Below are 18935 nucleotides of genomic sequence, written 5' to 3'. Positions count from 1 at the left end.
ATTGCGGAAGGGTACTGAAATCTGCAGACTGCAAATTTTGCTGTTTCTGCAGCCTGCAGTTTTCTGCAGTTTTCTGCAATTCCTAGTTTTCATGTCCCTGTTTTTACGCTACAAACTCAAGAATAAAAATACATAACCATTCCAACAAATCAAACACCAATCCAAATTAACCAATCCAACAAATCAAACACCAATCCTCATCGAAAATGATAAACATTCTAACCATATATTCTAACATTCAAAATCTAACCAAATCAAAAATCCAAACCAAATCCAAATAAAAAATGCAACCCAAATCCATACGAACAATTTAACCATTCTAAATAAGTTCATACCAACATGAACAATCGATAAACTACTACAAGAACCAACATAAGTATACAAATACAAGTCCAATAAATCTTCTAAATTTAAGAAATAAATCATAAACCCAAATTTCTTTGGGTCAATCCCCATGCTGAAAGATGACGAGCACGCCCCTACGCAATTCCCAAGTAATGCGATAACGAAATGTCTCTACATCATCATATGGATGCCAGACAGCGTGCTCCAATCTAATCCCATTAAGAATGACATCCACATACTTGCATACATAGACGCCGCAGTCAACTCCAGTATCTTGCTTCGGCCGAGCCGTAACTATAGCCATCTTCATGAATTTCTTTGTAAATCTCTGGGGGTCCAAGTAATATAGCCAGCACGGGAGGACTTTCTCCTACAATTTCAAATAATTAGTAACAAATATGAAATAATTAAGCATGAATTCTTTTCTATAAGCCTTTATTATGCATTTTATCCTAAATATGCAAATAATAAATCAAATTAAGGTCTAAAAGACATGAATTCTTTTCTATAAGTCTTTATTATGCATTTTATCCTAAATATGCAAATAAAAAATCAAATTAAGGTCTAAAAGACATGAATTCTTTTCTATAAGTCTTTATTATGCATTTTATCCTAAATATGCAAATAATAAATCAAATTAAGGTCTAAAAGACATGAATTCTTTTCTATAAGTCTTTATTATGCATTTTATCCTAAATATGCAAATAATAAATCAAATTAAGGTCTAAAAGACATGAATTCTTTTCTATAAGTCTTTATTATGCATTTTATCCTAAATATGCAAATAATAAATCAAATTAAGGTCTAAAAGACATGAATTCTTTTCTATAAGTCTTTATTATGCATTTTATCCTAAATATGCAAGTAATAAAAAAATTAAGGGCTAAAAGACATGAATTCTTTTCTATAAGTCTTTATTATGCATTTTATCCTAAATATGCAAATAATAAATCAAATTAAGGTCTAAAAGACATGAATTCTTTTCTATAAGTCTTTATTATGCATTTTATCCTAAATATGCAAGTAATAAATAAAATTAAGGGCTAAAAGACATGAATTCTTTTCTATAAGTCTTTATTATGCATTTTATCCTAAATATGCAAGTAATAAATAAAATTAAGGGCTAAAAGACATGAATTCTTTTCTATAAGTCTTTATTATGCATTTTATCCTAAATATGCAAATAATAAATCAAATTAAGGGCTAAAAGACATGAATTCTTTTCTATAAGTATTTATTATGCATTTTATCCTAAATATGCAAGTAATAAATAAAATTAAGGGCTAAAAGACATGAATTCTTTTCTATAAGTCTTTATTATGCATTTTATCCTAAATATGCAAATAATAAATCAAATTAAGGTCTAAAAGACATGAATTCTTTTCTATAAGTCTTTATTATGCATTTTATCCTAAATATGCAAGTAATAAATAAAATTAAGGGCTAAAAGACATGAATTCTTTTCTATAAGTCTTTATTATGTATTTTATCCTAAATATGCAAATAATAAATCAAATTAAGGTCTAAAAGACATGAATTCTTTTCTATAAGTCTTTATTATGCATTTTATCCTAAATATGCAAATAATAAATCAAATTAGGGTCTAAAAGACATGAATTCTTTTCTATAAGTCTTTATTATGCATTTTATCCTAAATATGCAAGTAATAAATAAAATTAAGGGCTAAAAGACATGAATTCTTTTCTATAAGTCTTTATTATGCATTTTATCCTAAATATGCAAATAATAAATCAAATTAAGGTCTAAAAGACATGAATTCTTTTCTATAAGTCTTTATTATGCATTTTATCCTAAATATGTAAGTAATAAATAAAATTAAGGGCTAAAAGACATGAATTCTTTTCTATAAGTCTTTATTATGTATTTTATCCTAAATATGCAAATAATAAATCAAATTAAGGTCTAAAAGACATGAATTCTTTTCTATAAGTCTTTATTATGCATTTTATCCTAAATATGCAAATAATAAATCAAATTAAGGGCTAAAAGACATGAATTCTTTTCTATAAGTCTTTATTATGCATTTTATCCTAAATATGCAAGTAATAAATAAAATTAAGGTCTAAAAGACATGAATTCTTTTCTATAAGTCTTTATTATGCATTTTATCCTAAATATGCAAATAATAAATCAAATTAAGGTCTAAAAGACATGAATTCTTTTCTATAAGTCTTTATTATGCATTTTATCCTAAATATGCAAATAATAAATCAAATTAAGGGCTAAAAGACATGAATTCTTTTCTATAAGTCTTTATTATGCATTTTATCCTAAACATGTAAATAATAAATCAAATTAAGGTCTAAAAAATATGAATTCTTTTCTATAAGTCTTTATTATGCAAAGATTAGAGGTTACCATGAAGTAATACTGGACGGAGTAAAGCATCTTGAAATTACAGAAGGGCCCATCCTCACGAAGTGGATCAACTAATAGAAGTTTCATCTTGTTCAGGTCCACAATAAACATGATCCAATGACCTCCAGTGCATGTAGAAAATAAAGCATAATCACATAACTGGATATCTGACCCTTGAAATTGCCTATGGTAGGTCTTAAAGAAGTCAATCTGTTCAACAAGCTCCTCTCATGTCTTCTTATATGGATCCATCTGTAAAATAGACGTCAGTAACAACACAATTCAAGAAATAATAGACATTTGTAATTAAAGAGAGGTAGGTATTAGATGTTAGTATATTCAGATTTGTGCTAACATATTTTGTCTGGAACATGAGGAAACTAGGAGCAATGAAAAACCTCTTTGCAGGCGAATGTAGATCCCCGTTTTGCCACATATACCTTTCTCGAAGTCTTACCAACTCCATATAAGCATTGACAACATCATCCTCCAATTCATTCCTGGGTGCCAGGGTCTGCACTTGCTTCTTACTGAGGAACATGGTAATATCTGTGTGCCTTTTAAAAACATATGGCAGATCACCAGCCCACCAATGTGTAAAAATCCAGTCTATCTTTCGGTTCTTAATTGGCCTAGTCAAATCACCCCGTCTGTCCTCACCACCGCGCCTCTCCTTATCTTTATAAAAGTCTTCACTTCTGTCGATCTGCAAATACATGTCAAAACAATGAACACATGTAACAGGAGTAACTAAATATGTCAAAATGCATTAATTCTTTTAAATTGTAACTCGAATATGGAGGCTAACTTAGCAGGAACACTTGTAACATTACCCCGAAAATCAACAAATCCTCGTGTAACAGGAGTACCACTAGCAAGCTGCAATTAAATCAACAAACATCATGCAACCATTCAAGAGTAGTTATACATGATGAATTTTAACTCAACACTGAGAAATAAATGATACCTCCATATCAACAGGATGAAAAGCAATCGGGAGAGATGGTGTAGCAGAAGCAGGTGTAGCACTATCAATCTGCAGTAAATATGAATCAGCAAAACAATTTAGTCCCATATAAGAAATACTAACTAAGTGGTGGTTGTGATTAAATATACTGATTAGTACCTGAACGCCGGGAGGATGAGTGACAGGAGTGGTCAGCTGTGTTAGAGGAGTACCGGTCTCAACCTCCTAAAATAATAAAAAATAATAATCACACACAATGCACACAATGCACAAATGCAGTTTTAAAGAACCAAATTAATACACTACCTCAACACCGACTGGAACAGAGGTAGAAATGGGAGAGGATGTTGGAGGTGGAACAAATGTAGGAGGGGTAGAGGATGTAGGAGGTGGAACAGATGTGGGAGGGGGAGCCGAGGTATGAGGGGTCTGCTGGGAGGGTGGAGGTGTTGTACTACCGACATGATGGGTAGTATGAACATCAACAGTCTCACCCTACAATAACATGTTAATACATATCAATGCATTATTTAAGAAGAGAGTACCATATCAATGCATTATTTAAGAAGTTTATCAAGGAGTACCTGGCGTAAGCGTTTCTGGGAGACATGAAGTGGGTCCTCGGAAGACTGTGCATCACTAGTCTCAGCCTGCGGTAACATTTACAACATTTCAATACATTATAAATTGTAAACAAGTTTATTGTGAAATTTCTGACAAATAAATAATACTACCTCGCGTGCACGTTTATGAGATACAGTGCCATGGTCAGGTTTTTTAAAGGAGGGTCTATCAACCAAATGACCCCTCCACTCGGTCATGACTCGATCATATCGAGTCAAAAAATCAGGAACCGCCTCATAAAACCAGTCTCCAACATCATGACTGTGTACCACCTGAGCCAACCTCATAGCACTCTCTAACTAAAATATAAAAAAATGATAAATAATTAGGCATTTTATTCCTAAAAATGCAAGATTTAATCAATCAAAGGGTAAAATGCATTAATTCTTTTTTTAAGTCCTAAATATGAAATAATTAGGCATTTTATTCCTAAAAATGCAAGATTTAACCAATTCAAGGGGTAAAATGCATTAATTCTTTTTTTAAGTCCTAAATATGAAATTATTAGGCATTTTATTCCTAAAAATGCAAGATTTAATCAATTTAAGGGGTAAAATTGCAAGAGTTAAGGAAGAGTTATAAAATATACCGCATCAACCATATTCTGCTGGTTATACCAATCACGAGGCCGTATCTTAGTGGCATGCTCAGCTACAAACGGTGCTATCTTCAATTTACTCACCCTCCTATACCAGTACATATACTTTGTCATCGGTACATAAGCCCCTTGTGTAACAATAGGCATACCTGTGTCAACAAAAGAATCCCACTCCAATATAAACTGTCTCAACAAAATAGTATGTCATAAATAACTTATGACATCTTGGCAAAAAAAATAACTTATCACTTAAAATGAATAAATAACTTATAAGTGGTAGCACCGTCAAAAATTTTCAAAAAGGGCACTTACTTGGGTTGCCATGTGTTTTTAAGTCATGGAAATCTTTCTTTTTCGCACCCGATTTTGTACAAGCTCATTTTAAAAGCACTCTCAATAAAGGTGGGGTTACATGTGTTTTATAAAAAAGTAAAATAATAAAATTAACAATGATTAACCTAAAACTGTTACAAAATTTAAAAATAGGATATATATATAAATAAAATGATAAATGAGATATATTTATAAACAAAATTTAAGGTGGGATATAGTCATAAAAAACTCTATAAAATATTATATATTATCACTTTTGTAATGTTAAATTATCATTCATATAAAAAATATAGATACAAATATTAGGAAATATCTATCCTTTCAAAATTAACAAGTGTATATATTTTCCTGTTTGTTTTTTGGTTAATTACTAAATTTGTTAAATACTAACCTGAATCGAATTGGAACTGATATGATTTCAGACAATCCAATCCAACATAGAACAACTAGGTTTGTGTCCTATATATATATAACTTTTGCAAAGAGATCGATCTCAATTGATTATTATATATTCTGAAATCATGGAATCCTTTTTAATCGGCGGCTATGATACAACAGAACCATTGAAAAAGAAAGCCAAATTGATGCATCTGCCAAGCTGCACAAATGTTAGAAGAACAACGGAGCTTCCGGAAGAGATAATGAATGAGGAGATACTCGTGAGATTGCCGGTAGAAGATTTACTCAGGGTGCGATGTGTTTGTAAGTCATGGGAATCTCTCTTTTTCACACCTAATTTTGTACAAGCTCATTTTAGAAACACTCTCAATAAAAATTCTGTTTACCGAGATTGTCTTGTAGCTCGCAAATCTTTCGGTTTCAGTCTTCTCTCTCGTTATAAAGAAACTATGATTCACCCTCCTAGGCCCAAAGTCCATGCTCTCTGCAACTCAAGATTGGTTGGTTCCATTAATGGGTTACTTTGTCTAGTCCATCACAATGAATTTTTTTTATGGAATCCAATAATTGGTAGATATAGATCATTCACTATTCCACGAGAGTATGTCCCGAATGTTGATAATCGCTCTTGGCCAAGATATCGATACCTAATTGGATTTTGTTGGGATTGCATGGAAAACAATTATCAGGTGATTGTGTGCTATATTTTTTCAAGTTTTAGGCAAGGCGTTGTTTACTCTTCTAATTCGAATTCCTGGACTAAACTAGTTGTTCCAAAATTTGTGTTTCCTTCACGTGTATTTGAATCTGCATCTGGAATAGAGCAGATTACACCCACTACCATCGTGAACGAATGCCCATACTGGTGCTATTCTAGATTTTTGCCTAAAATGAGGCGTAAATACACTGCTATTATAAAGTTTGAGGTTCAAACTCAAAAGTTTAGGTCATTACCAGAAATTGACTATGCCCTAGTTCGCGGACAGAATTATAATTTTGCCAATTTCAAGGATTGTCTTGCTATCATGGTGTATAGATCAGAGTCTCCCAAAACAGCAGTTGAGATATATATTTTGCATGAGAAATCTGGGGTTTGGAACAAGGTCTTCACTATTGGATCACCACAAAGTAACCTGAATATTGGGTCATTGTTACAAGGTTTTAAGTTTGGTGATGAAATTGTAATACAAGTTATAGACAAAGTTTTCTGCTATGATCTCCAAAGTGATGAAGTTAAGGGTTTTCTGGGTAGTAGTAATCAGTGTGAGGTATTAGAGTGTTTCAGTTATACAGCTAGTTTCGTTTTCCTTGAAGGAATGGAGCGGGTGCAAAGTAGAACCATTGAAGAAGTCGTGGTTTAACATCAAGGTTGATTAATGAAGCGGGTGCAATGCAAGACCATCTTGAAGAATAAAGAATGGACTATTTGTGAAACTTTTACCTAATTAAGAGGTATGCTCTTTATTTGTGAAGTTCATGAATTATTATGAGCAGGGATTCTATGGTTAAGCATTTGCCTTGATTCTTGGGAATGATTATCTTGATTTTGCGTATGGCAATTCTGTAAAAGACCTTTAAAACAGGACTTTAGTAATGAACTTTAATGAAATTATATTATCATACATGGTGTTAATTATATTTGTTCTTTTATTATGACTATTATTGCTTGGATTGAACTACATGTGATTAAAATTGTTATGACGTAGCTTTATAACCGTAATCAAGTGTAACATCAACCACACTTCTTATTTTTATGATCTTTGTATTTTGCACGATTCAGTAATTATCTATTTGAACTCATACTTTTCTCGAGTAAAGTTTTTAAAGTATTTGAAAGCTTTACAAATTCTATGGTTGATATGATTATTTTGAAACTATTAATAAACCTTGCAAGAGATGCTTATCAATAATGGCAAGTTAAGCTTGTTCGGTTCAGGTAATTTTTTAAAATTTGATATAAAAAGTCCTACATTTCACTATGTGTAATTCTTATAAAGTACTTATCAAATATTATATACCGATGTCGACACACTGCGTATTTGATAAAAAAAATCGACAAATCTTTTGGTGTTGTGTGCTACAAGTGAATGATCACATGTAATTCTTAGTAGTCCCATCTTCTCTGAATGAAGATGCAAGTTGTGTAAAATTCGCGCTTATAGTTCCCAAAAAATTTGAGCAATCCCTTCATTAGTCCAACTGGAAGTCCTGAAATTGAGTTGAAGGAGTGCATGCTCTTTATCTTTCAAAGTAGCTTTATCAACGATTCATTAATCGGAGACCGAGGAACTGCTGTGTAATTCATATAGACATTTCTCAGAACAAGGACATTGGAAGGTCCTCTAATAATTACCTCTGAGACCTGGATCCGGGGATGTATTAAACTTGAGTTGTTTGTTGCACTTGAATTTTAAAATTCCATGGTATCTTTTAGACAAGGAATACATGAAGGATGAGATGTATCCTTAACTTATCCTCTCTAACACTGCAAAGGAACCAAATTAAGCTACAACCTGCAACGTATTTACAGTTTAGCTTTATATGCTTACTCAGTATTATTAATTGTTTCTTCTCTATTTTGCCTAGTTGAAATCAAATCAAAAGTCATTATGTGCTAATTTCTCTTCTTAATTCCTGAGATTAGTCCCAATTGCACATACCTAAAGCTTGGAACTGACCGATTTCATTTTTATGTAGTGGTTTGTAGATACGTATGATAGGCAATGTTGCACCATCATTTAGCTGCTAGAAACTATTTAATGCTTAGAAGCTTGACTGCAAATACTTGTTATTTATATCTTAAGCACAAGTCCTCATCAGGCATAGGGTTTCTTAGCCCGTCTTTAATTTATAATATCACATCACAAGCTATCACGAAATCCACAACTCATCAAAATTGCATTTAGTTTCATGTACTTGTTAACCGTTTTCCTGGAAAAGTCCTTTGTCTATATTAAGTATAAGGAGAGATACAGTAGTTTGTTCACCTTCATAACTATTTGAATTGTGTATCATCCATCCATCTCAAACTGTACCACAATTATATGTTTAAGTCGGCAATTTCTAAGATGAAGGTTTTTTTCTTAATTTGACACAAGAATCCCTAAAGCAGCACATTTCTTTCATCTAACTGAAAAGGCTGTATTTATATATGAAGCAGACTTCCTTATCGTGACTCAAGGAATAGATAATTACAGATGTACTTCTGTTTCTAAAATTCAGTTCCCATGAAGATTGAGCAATCCCTTCAAAGGTCTGACTGGAAGTGCAGAAATTAAGTTGAAGGAGTTCATTCTCTTTAACTTCCTAAGTAGCTTCATCAATGATGCTTGAATCAATATCAAGGCAATGCCATGTGATTCATATGGACATTCCTCCGAACAAGAACATTGTAAGGTCCTGTATAAACTACCCCTGAGGGCTAGATGTATTAATCTTGAGCTGTTTGCTCAGCAGAGGGACGTGTTAATTTGTCATACACTCAGATCTCAGAATCCTTCTATTTCTCTTTGCACCTTGAGAGGTTTTGGTTCAGCATGAGAGTTTCCTCTTTACTGGATGAATTAAGCAACCCTTGTTTTGAAGCTTAGGATTATTCGAAGCGGAGAGAGCTAAATTTGGAAGATGTTAACTTGTGTAAAGAGCTGATGTTGGAATGTGTTAATTTGTGTAGGGAATTCTGCTGATTCTGCACCTGATTTTAAAAGATTTTTTATGCTTTAAACTTGAAAAGAAGGTTAAGGGCTTCAAAGGATTAGGTTTGAACAGATTTTTTTTTACTAAACAGGTTTGAATAGACTAATGATTCTCTGTCTAATTTTTTAAATCCTCAGAGGAAGTTCTCCTCGGTTGCTTAGTTGAATTTGGGATAACTAGTGAATCGACTTTTTGTGCCGTTGTGCTAATCATACAGAATTGTAATTTTGCCAGTTTCAAGGATTGTCTTGCTATCATGGTGTATAGATCAGAGTCTCCAAAAACATCAATGGAAGTATATATTTTGCATGAGAAATTTGGGGTTTGGAACAAGGTCTTCACTATTGGATCACCACAAAGTAACCTGAAGTCTGTGAATTGCAGATCAGCAATGGCTTCTATAGTTAAGCCTTTGTATTGATTCTTTGGTGTGGTTATCTTGATTTTTTATTCTGGAAATTCTGATAGAGGAGCTTCAGGACCTTGAAGCTGGAGTACAAAACTAATCTAAAACTATATCATCATACTTGATGTTAATTATATTTGTTCTTTATTTTCGCTTTAATCTAGCTTGAACATATGTTTGACTATTATCATTATGACTAACAGTGTTGTACCATCATTCAGCTGCCGGAAAATATTCAATGCTTAGGAGCTTGACGTTTAATACTCGTTATATTTTTCTTAAGCACAGGTCCTTACCATACACAGGGTGAGGGTTTCTTAGCTCTTCTTTAATTCCCACCATCACTAAATCCACAACTCATCAAAATTGCCTTGAGTTTCATGTACTTGCAACTATTTGTCTGTCGCTGTCAAAATTGAGAGTCCTTGGAGTAAAGTATACTTTGGGGCATACTTTTGTCTATATTGAGCTGAAGAAGAGATACAGTAGTGTGTTCACCTTGAAGAGATTCGCCTCTTGATGTTTTAGTGACCTAACTATTTGCATTATGAGCCAGAGTAATTTATCACGACTCAGGGGCTAGATAAATCAGATTTGAAGGCAATGCCGAGTGATTCATCATTCATATAGAGATTCCTCAGAACGAGAACATTGTAAGGTCCTGCATTATGTAGATCCCCGGATGCTCTAACTTTGAGGTGTTTTCTAAAGAGAGGGATGTATTAATTTGTTAGTCACTCATACCTATGAATCTTTATATTTCTCTTCGCAGCTGTAAGAGGCCTTGGTTTAGCATGACTGCATGAGAGGTTGCTGTTTTCTGGATGAGTTAAGCAAGCCTTGTTTTAGAGCTAATTTTGGAAGATGTTAACTTGTATGAAGACTTTTGCTGTCTGAATAGACTTATGATTCTTTTTTGTTTTTTATTTCTCGGATAGTCGGAGGAAGTATTAGGCCTTTTATGGACAAATGACGTATCTCTAAAGAAGACAGACGTATATTGTTAATTTTATTTGTTTACGTTCTCTTCTTTTTTTTGACATAATGCTTATATTTCTATTCTTAATCCTGTTGTAGAACCCAAATTTTCTTTCAAATTCAGTTTGAACACAATGATTAAATAAATCACATAAGTATTACTGCACTGAAAAACAAGTACATGCAAGATAACTGTAATTTTTCGTTCTATAATATTGCATTAACCATGTAATACATTGCATCTCTTGTAATTAGAGAACTTGTAATTAGAGAACATGATCTAGATATTGGCAAAGGTGGGTATCATATTGTATCTCTTCCAAACAGTATAAAAAAATTCACCTCTTAAAAACCAGAGGGAGAGAAAAACAATTAAAAGAGCTGAAGCTCTGTTTTGTGTGTGAGTGAAACAAAAAAGACTGTAGCCTGCATTTATATTAAAAAAAGCTGTAACTTTCTTTGTAATAAAAGTGAAGTGAATCAAATTTTATTTATTTTATATATTGAGTTTGATTTAAAGAAAAAGAAGTGAATCGTATCTTATCTACTGTATGATATTAAGATAAGGGAAAATGAATTTTTCCGTCACTCAACTAATCGTGTTTTTAGGAATTTACCATTCAACTATATTTTTTTCTTTTACTCACTAATGTTAGGTTCGTATTTGTTTTTAGTCACTAACGTTAGGTTCGGATTTAATTATTAGCATTATGTCAATTTTTGACAGCATTATTAAAATATAGTTAAAATATAGTGGTAGTTTGTAATATTTTAATGATTTGATATATATCTATATCTTTATATATAGTACTTCATATGTCTCCAAGACGTTTACCTTGGTGATGAGAGTTTGACAAGCATTTTTAGGCTCCTAAAAGATGTAGTTTCATGAATTATTTTTAATTTTTTTTCTTCTAAATAATAATTTAACGTTTAAATTTTTATATACAAAAAAATCTTTAAAATAAGTTATAAACTATGTTTGTAAGATAAATACCTGTGGGAGTTGTTTGATTTAAAACTAAATTCACATTATTACAACATTATTAATTTTTGTGTTTATATATGTACTTGTTTCACAATTCTATTAGAATGAATGGGTTTATAGTTTTGATTTTGAAAGTGTTGTTTGGTAAAATATTGACATGTAATTTTTTTTTAATTTTTTATAAGTACTTTATGATCAGTTTGCTAATTTGATTATATTGAATTTTTAATTTTTTTATTTTCCAATAATTTTAGTACAGATTGCGATGGCTCTTCCTAATAATTTGGTTTTGAGTTTAGTACCTCACCTAAAAAGTAACAGACGTATATGAACTGATTTTATGCATATATTTACAATGTATATACATCTGTTCTGACCAGATGTTTAAAACAATATGCGTTCTTTCGATAACATACGTATATAATTCAAAATATTATACGACTCATCCATATGCATCTAGCAAAGTCAGACACATATAAGTTTTCTTATAAGACAAATATGACATTTTTTACTAGTTATCACTATATTTTAATAATGTAATAAAAAATTGACAAAATACTAATAATCAAATCTGAACATAACGTTAGTGACTAAAAAAAATCTGAACCTAACATTAGTGAGTAAAACAAAAAAAATTATAGTTGAGTGGTAAGTTTCTAAACACACAATAAGTTGGGTGACGAAAAAATTCATTTTCCCTAAGATAAACCATATGATATTAAGATACAAAAAAATATAACAAGAGCCTATTTACAAGCCCCAGTGATGTACAGCACCAAACACTGATTTGATAACGAATAAAATGTCAGCCATGTGGTCAAATATGTAATAGTAGGACTAAATTTTAGGAGTAGAAATTTTGATAATGCATTAATTGCTTTTGTTCTTCACCTTGGCGTCTATAAGTACATGGCATTGGTGAATGTAAAACTTGCACCAAGCATCCTAATATATGCTATCTATCTCTCTCTGATTATCATTCTTTCCCTCTCAGATCTAGTAGCCCCTTCTAATATTATTAAAGCTAGTATATTACAACACGTTATCAGCACGAACCCCTGCCAAAACTGAGAAGGTATATTTTTAATTTAAATGTACATATATATGAGTAGACGCGGTTACACCCTCTACATATAATTTAAATATATATGACCGAAGTAGACGTGGTTATACTCTCTACTAATAATTTAAACATATATGGTCAGAGCACCGTCTATTATTTTACGGTACCATTTAATTTTGGGTAATACCGAAGTATAGTGAAAACCTTAATTTATAATTTGCATGACTATCGAATAATAACTTTTTGCCCCTAACTAACTTATGCAGGATTGTCCACATTAATTTATTATTGATCGGAGATAACCTGCCTCCGCAGACGTCCGTATGGCGGGTGAAAACCCATTTGTCATTTTATATATAGATATGTTTATATTATTAATGATAATAATGATATATACATTGATTATTGCGTACTTGTTAACGCACCCGATTAACTAGGATTTTATGTAATATTTACATTGATGAATTAAAATTTAATATTTTCGTGTTAATTCAGATTTAGTATGACAAATATTACAAGCTTGTCCTTCGTTGCCTTGGACATTTCTGGCGATAATTATTTATCATGGGTACAAGATGTAAAGTTGCATTTGGGTTCAAAGAAATTAAGTGATACAATAAAGGCAGAAAATAAATCTACGACTGAAGAAAACTTTACCTCTATAATTTTTCTCCGACACCACATGCATGAAGATTTAAAATCTGAGTACTTGGAAGTCGAGGATCCCTTTATTTTATGGGAAAATCTAAAGGATAGGTTTGATCACCAGAAATTAGTTTATCTACCTGCAGTGAAAATGATTGGCTAATTTAAGACTTCAGGATTGTTAAGAGTGTCCGAGCATATAACTCTGCTTTGTTCAAAATAAGTTCTAGGCTTATCATGTGTGGTGAAAAAGTTACGGAAAAAAGAAAAATCGATAAAACACTATCAACTTTTCACCCCAACAATATCAACTTAGTAAAGATGTACAGGGAGCGCAAATTTACTAAGTTCGGGGATCTTCTATCAACTCTCCTCGTTACTGAACAGAATCATGAATTGGTGATTAAGAATCATCAATCCCGTCCAACAGGATCTGCCCCATTAACTAAGTAAATAATATGTCATTCCAGCAGAATGTACGTGAAAAAGGGTATAGAGGTGGACGGGGCCAAGGGCGGTACCGTGGACGACGTCGGAGCCACAGACATTTTCGTCCATATAACAACTCTGGTCACCAAAAGTGGCAATCTGAATCATGTAGTAAAAGAAAGGCACCACGAGGAGGAAAAACTGAAAATGTTTATTATAGATGTGGCATGGATGAGCACTGGACACGTATGTCATGCCCCAGATCATCTTGTTAAGCTATACCAATCTTCTCAAAAATTAAAAGAGAAAATGGTAGAAACAAATTTCGCCAACAATAACATAGATGATTTTCTGAGAATCACAACTGGAGGAATAAGCATTAATGGTCCGAATGAATCTAGCGAAACTCCCATATGGGAGGCTGAAGATTGGTTTCATATATTTACTATAGTAGTATGTATTGTGTGCTTTATTTTGTTTGAACTATGTAGTGTGTTATGTTCTTATCAAAAAAATTATGTTTCTCAATTATATACAGAATGGATTCTGAAGAGTGAAGATATATGCATTGCTGATTGTGGTACAACTCATACGATTCTACAGAACCAAAAATATTTTACCCAAATAACCAAAACTGAAGCTCAAGTCGGAACGATTTCCGACGTATATAATATAATCGAAGGTTTTGGAAAAGCTAGTTTCGTCCTACCTAATGGTACCCACATACACATTCCAAATGCATTATATTCTAGTAAGTCTACTAGAAATCTTCTTAGTTTTAAAGATATCCGACTTAATAATTTTCACATCGAAACTACCTCTGAGGCTAATAGTGAATATCTTTTTATTACTTCCGCTAATCCTAGCAACAAGAAAATCTTAGAAAAGTTTCACTCATTTTCCTCAGGATTATATATGATGAAAATTAGAACCATTGAGTCGCACAATGTCATTGCTTCCAAACTCATAGATCCAAAATCTTTTACACTTTGGCATGAAAGATTACGTCATCATAGCGTCTCTATGATGCGTCGTATTATAGAGAATTCTTCTGGTCATCCTCTTAAAGATTTTAAAGTTCTTTCCAACAATGACCTTCCATGTTCAGCATGTTCTTTGGGAAAACTGATTACTCGACCATCCCTATCAAAGTTCAGCTTGAAAGCCCAACTTTTCTAGAAAGGATCCAAGGCGACATATGTGGACCAATACACCCATCATCTTGCCCATTTAGGTACTTCATGGTATTAATCGATGCCTCAACTAGATGGTCTCATATTTGTCTTCTCTCAACTCATAATGATGCTTTTGCAAAATTACTTGCCCAAATAATCAAATTACGAGCTCAATTTCCAGATCATTGCATCAAGTCAATTCGTTTAGATAATGCCGGAGAATTCACATTTGCAACTTTTGTCGACTATTGCATGTCTGTAGGAATCTCAGTTGAACACCCAGTTCCTCATGTACATACACAAAATGGGTTAGCTGAGCCCTTTATCAAAAGACTCCAACTTATTGCAAGACCGATATTGTTAAAAGCAAAATTACCTACATCTATTTGGGGTCACGCAATACTTCATGCTGCTAATATTGTATTAGGATAAGACCAACTTCTTACAACCAACATTCTCCGCTACAACTGGTACTTGGTCAAGTTCCTAATATTTCTCACTTCAGAATTTCCAGATGTACTGTATATGTACCGATTGCTCCGCCACAAAGATTGAAGATGGGAGCTCAAAGAAGAATAGGTATCTACGTTAGTTTTGACTCCACATCTATAATTAGATATCTGGAGCCGCTAACCGGAGACTTTTACCGCAAGATATGCAGATTGTCATTTTGACGAGTCTATGTTTCCTCCCTTAAGGGGAGATAAACATTCAAGTAAAGTTAATCCTAACATAACATGGAATGCATCAGGATTATATTTTCTAGATCCACGTACCGGTCAATGCGAACTTGAAGTTAAAAGAATTATTCATATGCAAAATATCGCATACCAATTACCTGACGCATTTAACGATTCTAGAAATATAACTAAATCTCATATACCTACAGAAAATACTCCAGCTATAATAGATATACCAATTTAAAAATCAGATACAAAAGAACTGGTTACAGAATCAAAGCCACGCCTGAAGCGTGGTAGACCGGTCGGTGCAAAAGATGTTGCACCACGAAAAAGAAAAATAAAGAAAATTGCCCCTGAAGTGGCACATGCTCCGGAAGAAGCAAATACCCCTGAAGTGGTATTATCTCCTGAAGAGATTCCAGTCCCCGAAGATACGGGATTAAACACTCATGAAATTTCAATAAATTATGTGCATGATATGAAATTATAGGATCGAAGTAAAGCCGTAATCGATGATGTATTTGTGTATTCTGCGGTATTGGATGTCGACATAAATTGTGATCCTGAACCACAAAGTGTAGATGAATGCCGTCGAAGAAAAGACTGGCCAAAATGGAAAGACGCAATCCAAACAGAATTAAATTCATCACGTAAAAGAGAAGTATTTGGACCTGTTATCCAAACACCATTTGGTGTGAACCCTGTTGGGAATAAATGGGTATTCATAAGAAAACGAAGTGAAAAGAATGAAATTATGAGATATAAAGCCCGACTTGTAGCACGTGGGTTTTCTCAAATGCCTGACATTGATTATCAAGAGACATGCTCGCTAGTGATGGATGGAATTACCTTTCGTTTTATATTAGGTATGACATCTAAAGAAAATTTGGAAACACGTCTTATGGACGTCGTTACTACATACCTATATGGTTCACTTGATAGTGAAATCTTTATGAAAATCCCAGAAGGGTTAAAAATGGATGAGTTCAAGAAATCTCGTCATATATACTCCATTAAACTTCAACGATCATTGTATGGACTGAAACAGTCTGGTCGTATGTGGTATAACAGACTTAGTCGTTATTTACAAAAGAATGAGTATATTTAGTAACAAAATTTCTCCATGTGTTTTTATCAAAAAATCACAATCTGGTTTTGTGATTATTGCTGTATATGTCGATGATTTAAACCTTGTAGGAACAGCTACAGAGGTTGATGAAGCTGTCATACACTTAAAGACAAAGTTTGAAATGAAAGAACTTAGAAGGACAAAAAATTGCCTTGGTATATAAGTCGAACACTTGTCATCAGGAATTTTCCTCTACCAATCTACATATACAGAAAAGGTTTTGAACAGATTTTACATGGATAAATCTCATCCATTGACTACTCCAATGGTGGTTAGATCTTTAGAGCCTGATAAAGATCCATTTTGACCATGAGAAGATGATGAAGAAGTTCTCGGTCCTGAAATCCCATATCTTGAAGCAATTGGTGCACTTATGTACCTTGCAAATAATACAGGGCCGGATATTGCATTTGCTCTGAATTTATTGGCTAGATTTAGCTCTGCTCCGATGGACAGACATTGAAATGGCATCAAACATATATTTCGTTATCTTTGTGAAACAATTGATTTTGGGTTATTCTTCCCAAAAAACTCAACATCACAGTTGATTGGATATGCAGACGCTGGATATTTGTCAGATCCTCATTTTGACAAATCACAAACTGGATATGTGTTTATATATTGCGGTACAGTCATTTCCTGGAAATCTACGAAGCAAACTACAGTGGCAACCTCAACAAATCACTCAGAACTCATTGCGATTCATGAAGCCAGTAGAGAATGTGTTTGGTTGCGGTCTATCATCAAGAATATTCGGGAATCATGTGGATTACCAGACATCACTAGAAGTCCTACAATTATATTTGAGGATAACACTGCATGCATTGATCAACTCAAGGAATGATATATCAAAGGAGACAGGACGAAGCACATTTCACCAAAATTTTTCTACACTCATGAGCTACAAAAGAATGGTGAAATTTATGTACAACAAATTCGGTAATGTGACAACCTTGCTGATTTATTCACGAAATCATTACCGAATTCAACCTTTAAAAAATTACGAGTGAACATTGGAATGCGTCGACTCTAGAATTTGTTTCAACAAAATTAAGAGAATACTTAGTTTTTCCAAGGGGAGATTGTACTCTTTTTCCTTCGTCAAAGTTTTTATCCCACTTGGTTTTTTCTTTGACAAGGTTTTAACGAGGCAGTTTATGATCCATACCACAATGACAATCAAAGGGGAGTGTTGTGAATTGATTTTCCATGTGGTCAAATATGTAATAGTAGGGCTAAACTTTAGGAGTAGAAATTTTGATAATGCATTAATTGCTTTTGTTCTTCACCTTGGCTATAAATACATGGCCTTGGTGAATGTAAAACTTGCACCAAGCATCCTAATATATGCTATATATCTCCCTCTGATTATCATTCTCTCCCTCTCAGATCTAGTAGCCCCTTCTATTATTATTAAAGCTAGTATATTACAACAAGTCTTAATTTGTTGTGAAATTCTTTACTCAATCTTTAACACATTGAAGGGCAATTGTGTCTCAGCTCCATCCATAAACCCAAAACATCAACATGCGATAGGAATTCTATCAAGAAATCCAATCGAGCATAGTAAAGTATGTGAACACTCCGGAGATATTCCAAATAAGGTTAGATGAGCAAGGGGAAGAAAAACTACAGAGAAGAAAGATTGAAGAAAACAGATAAACGATGCAAACATGAGATTCACATCAAAACAATGTCAGCTAATTGTATTAGTTCCTCATCAACGTACTTCTCTGCCTCTGTTGTTCAGAAATGAACTGGCCTGCCAAATCCTGCAAAATATCAACATATCATTAAATGCAACTTTTCCATTGCCATCCAGATCATAAACCTTTAAAATAGTCGTAAAAAAAATCAAATGTAATAACAACAATAGAGTGGAAAGTGTAATAACAATAGCAAAAACAAACATCAGAACATAAGATTATATAAATACGGAAAGAATTAAGGTAGCTTTTGGAAACATTGTTTTCATTTCAAAACCGGGAATTTGAAATCCATGATTTCAATTCTAATTTTTTATTTGGAAATTCAAGAAATTGAATTTCAAAATTTTGTTTTATGATTTTTCTAAAATTTGAAATATTTTTTTTCTTGT

The 18935-nt window shown here is 32.9% G+C and overlaps 1 protein-coding gene across 7 annotated transcripts; it reads left to right on the top strand.

Moving 5' to 3' along the window:
- Positions 1-5622: 5622 nt before the first annotated feature.
- On the top strand, positions 5623-10891 carry LOC141700939 (putative F-box protein At1g33530). Of its 7 annotated transcripts, none has more exons than XM_074504597.1 (3): positions 5623-7097; positions 9576-10400; positions 10520-10891. In XM_074504597.1, the coding sequence occupies exon 1, from the start codon at positions 5768-5770 to the stop codon at positions 7004-7006; it is 1239 nt and encodes a 412-aa protein (XP_074360698.1). In that variant the 5' UTR covers positions 5623-5767; the 3' UTR covers positions 7007-7097; positions 9576-10400; positions 10520-10891. The 7 variants fall into 7 exon arrangements, with proteins under 7 accessions (XP_074360698.1, XP_074360699.1, XP_074360702.1 ...); XM_074504598.1 differs by having other exon boundaries at positions 9576-10405; XM_074504601.1 differs by lacking the exon at positions 9576-10400.
- The last annotated feature ends 8044 nt before the right edge of the window (positions 10892-18935 follow it).

This window comes from Apium graveolens, unplaced genomic scaffold, assembly GCF_009905375.1.
Source record: "Apium graveolens cultivar Ventura unplaced genomic scaffold, ASM990537v1 ctg3109, whole genome shotgun sequence".
In the NCBI taxonomy this organism is placed as follows: domain Eukaryota; kingdom Viridiplantae; phylum Streptophyta; class Magnoliopsida; order Apiales; family Apiaceae; genus Apium; species Apium graveolens.
This window is presented reverse-complemented; position numbering and strand designations above follow the sequence as displayed.

Excerpts from the sequence above, each read along its gene's own strand:
- LOC141700939 (XM_074504601.1), top strand. The coding sequence starts at position 5,768 with ATGGAATCCTTTTTAATCGGCGGCTATGATACAACAGAACCATTGAAA.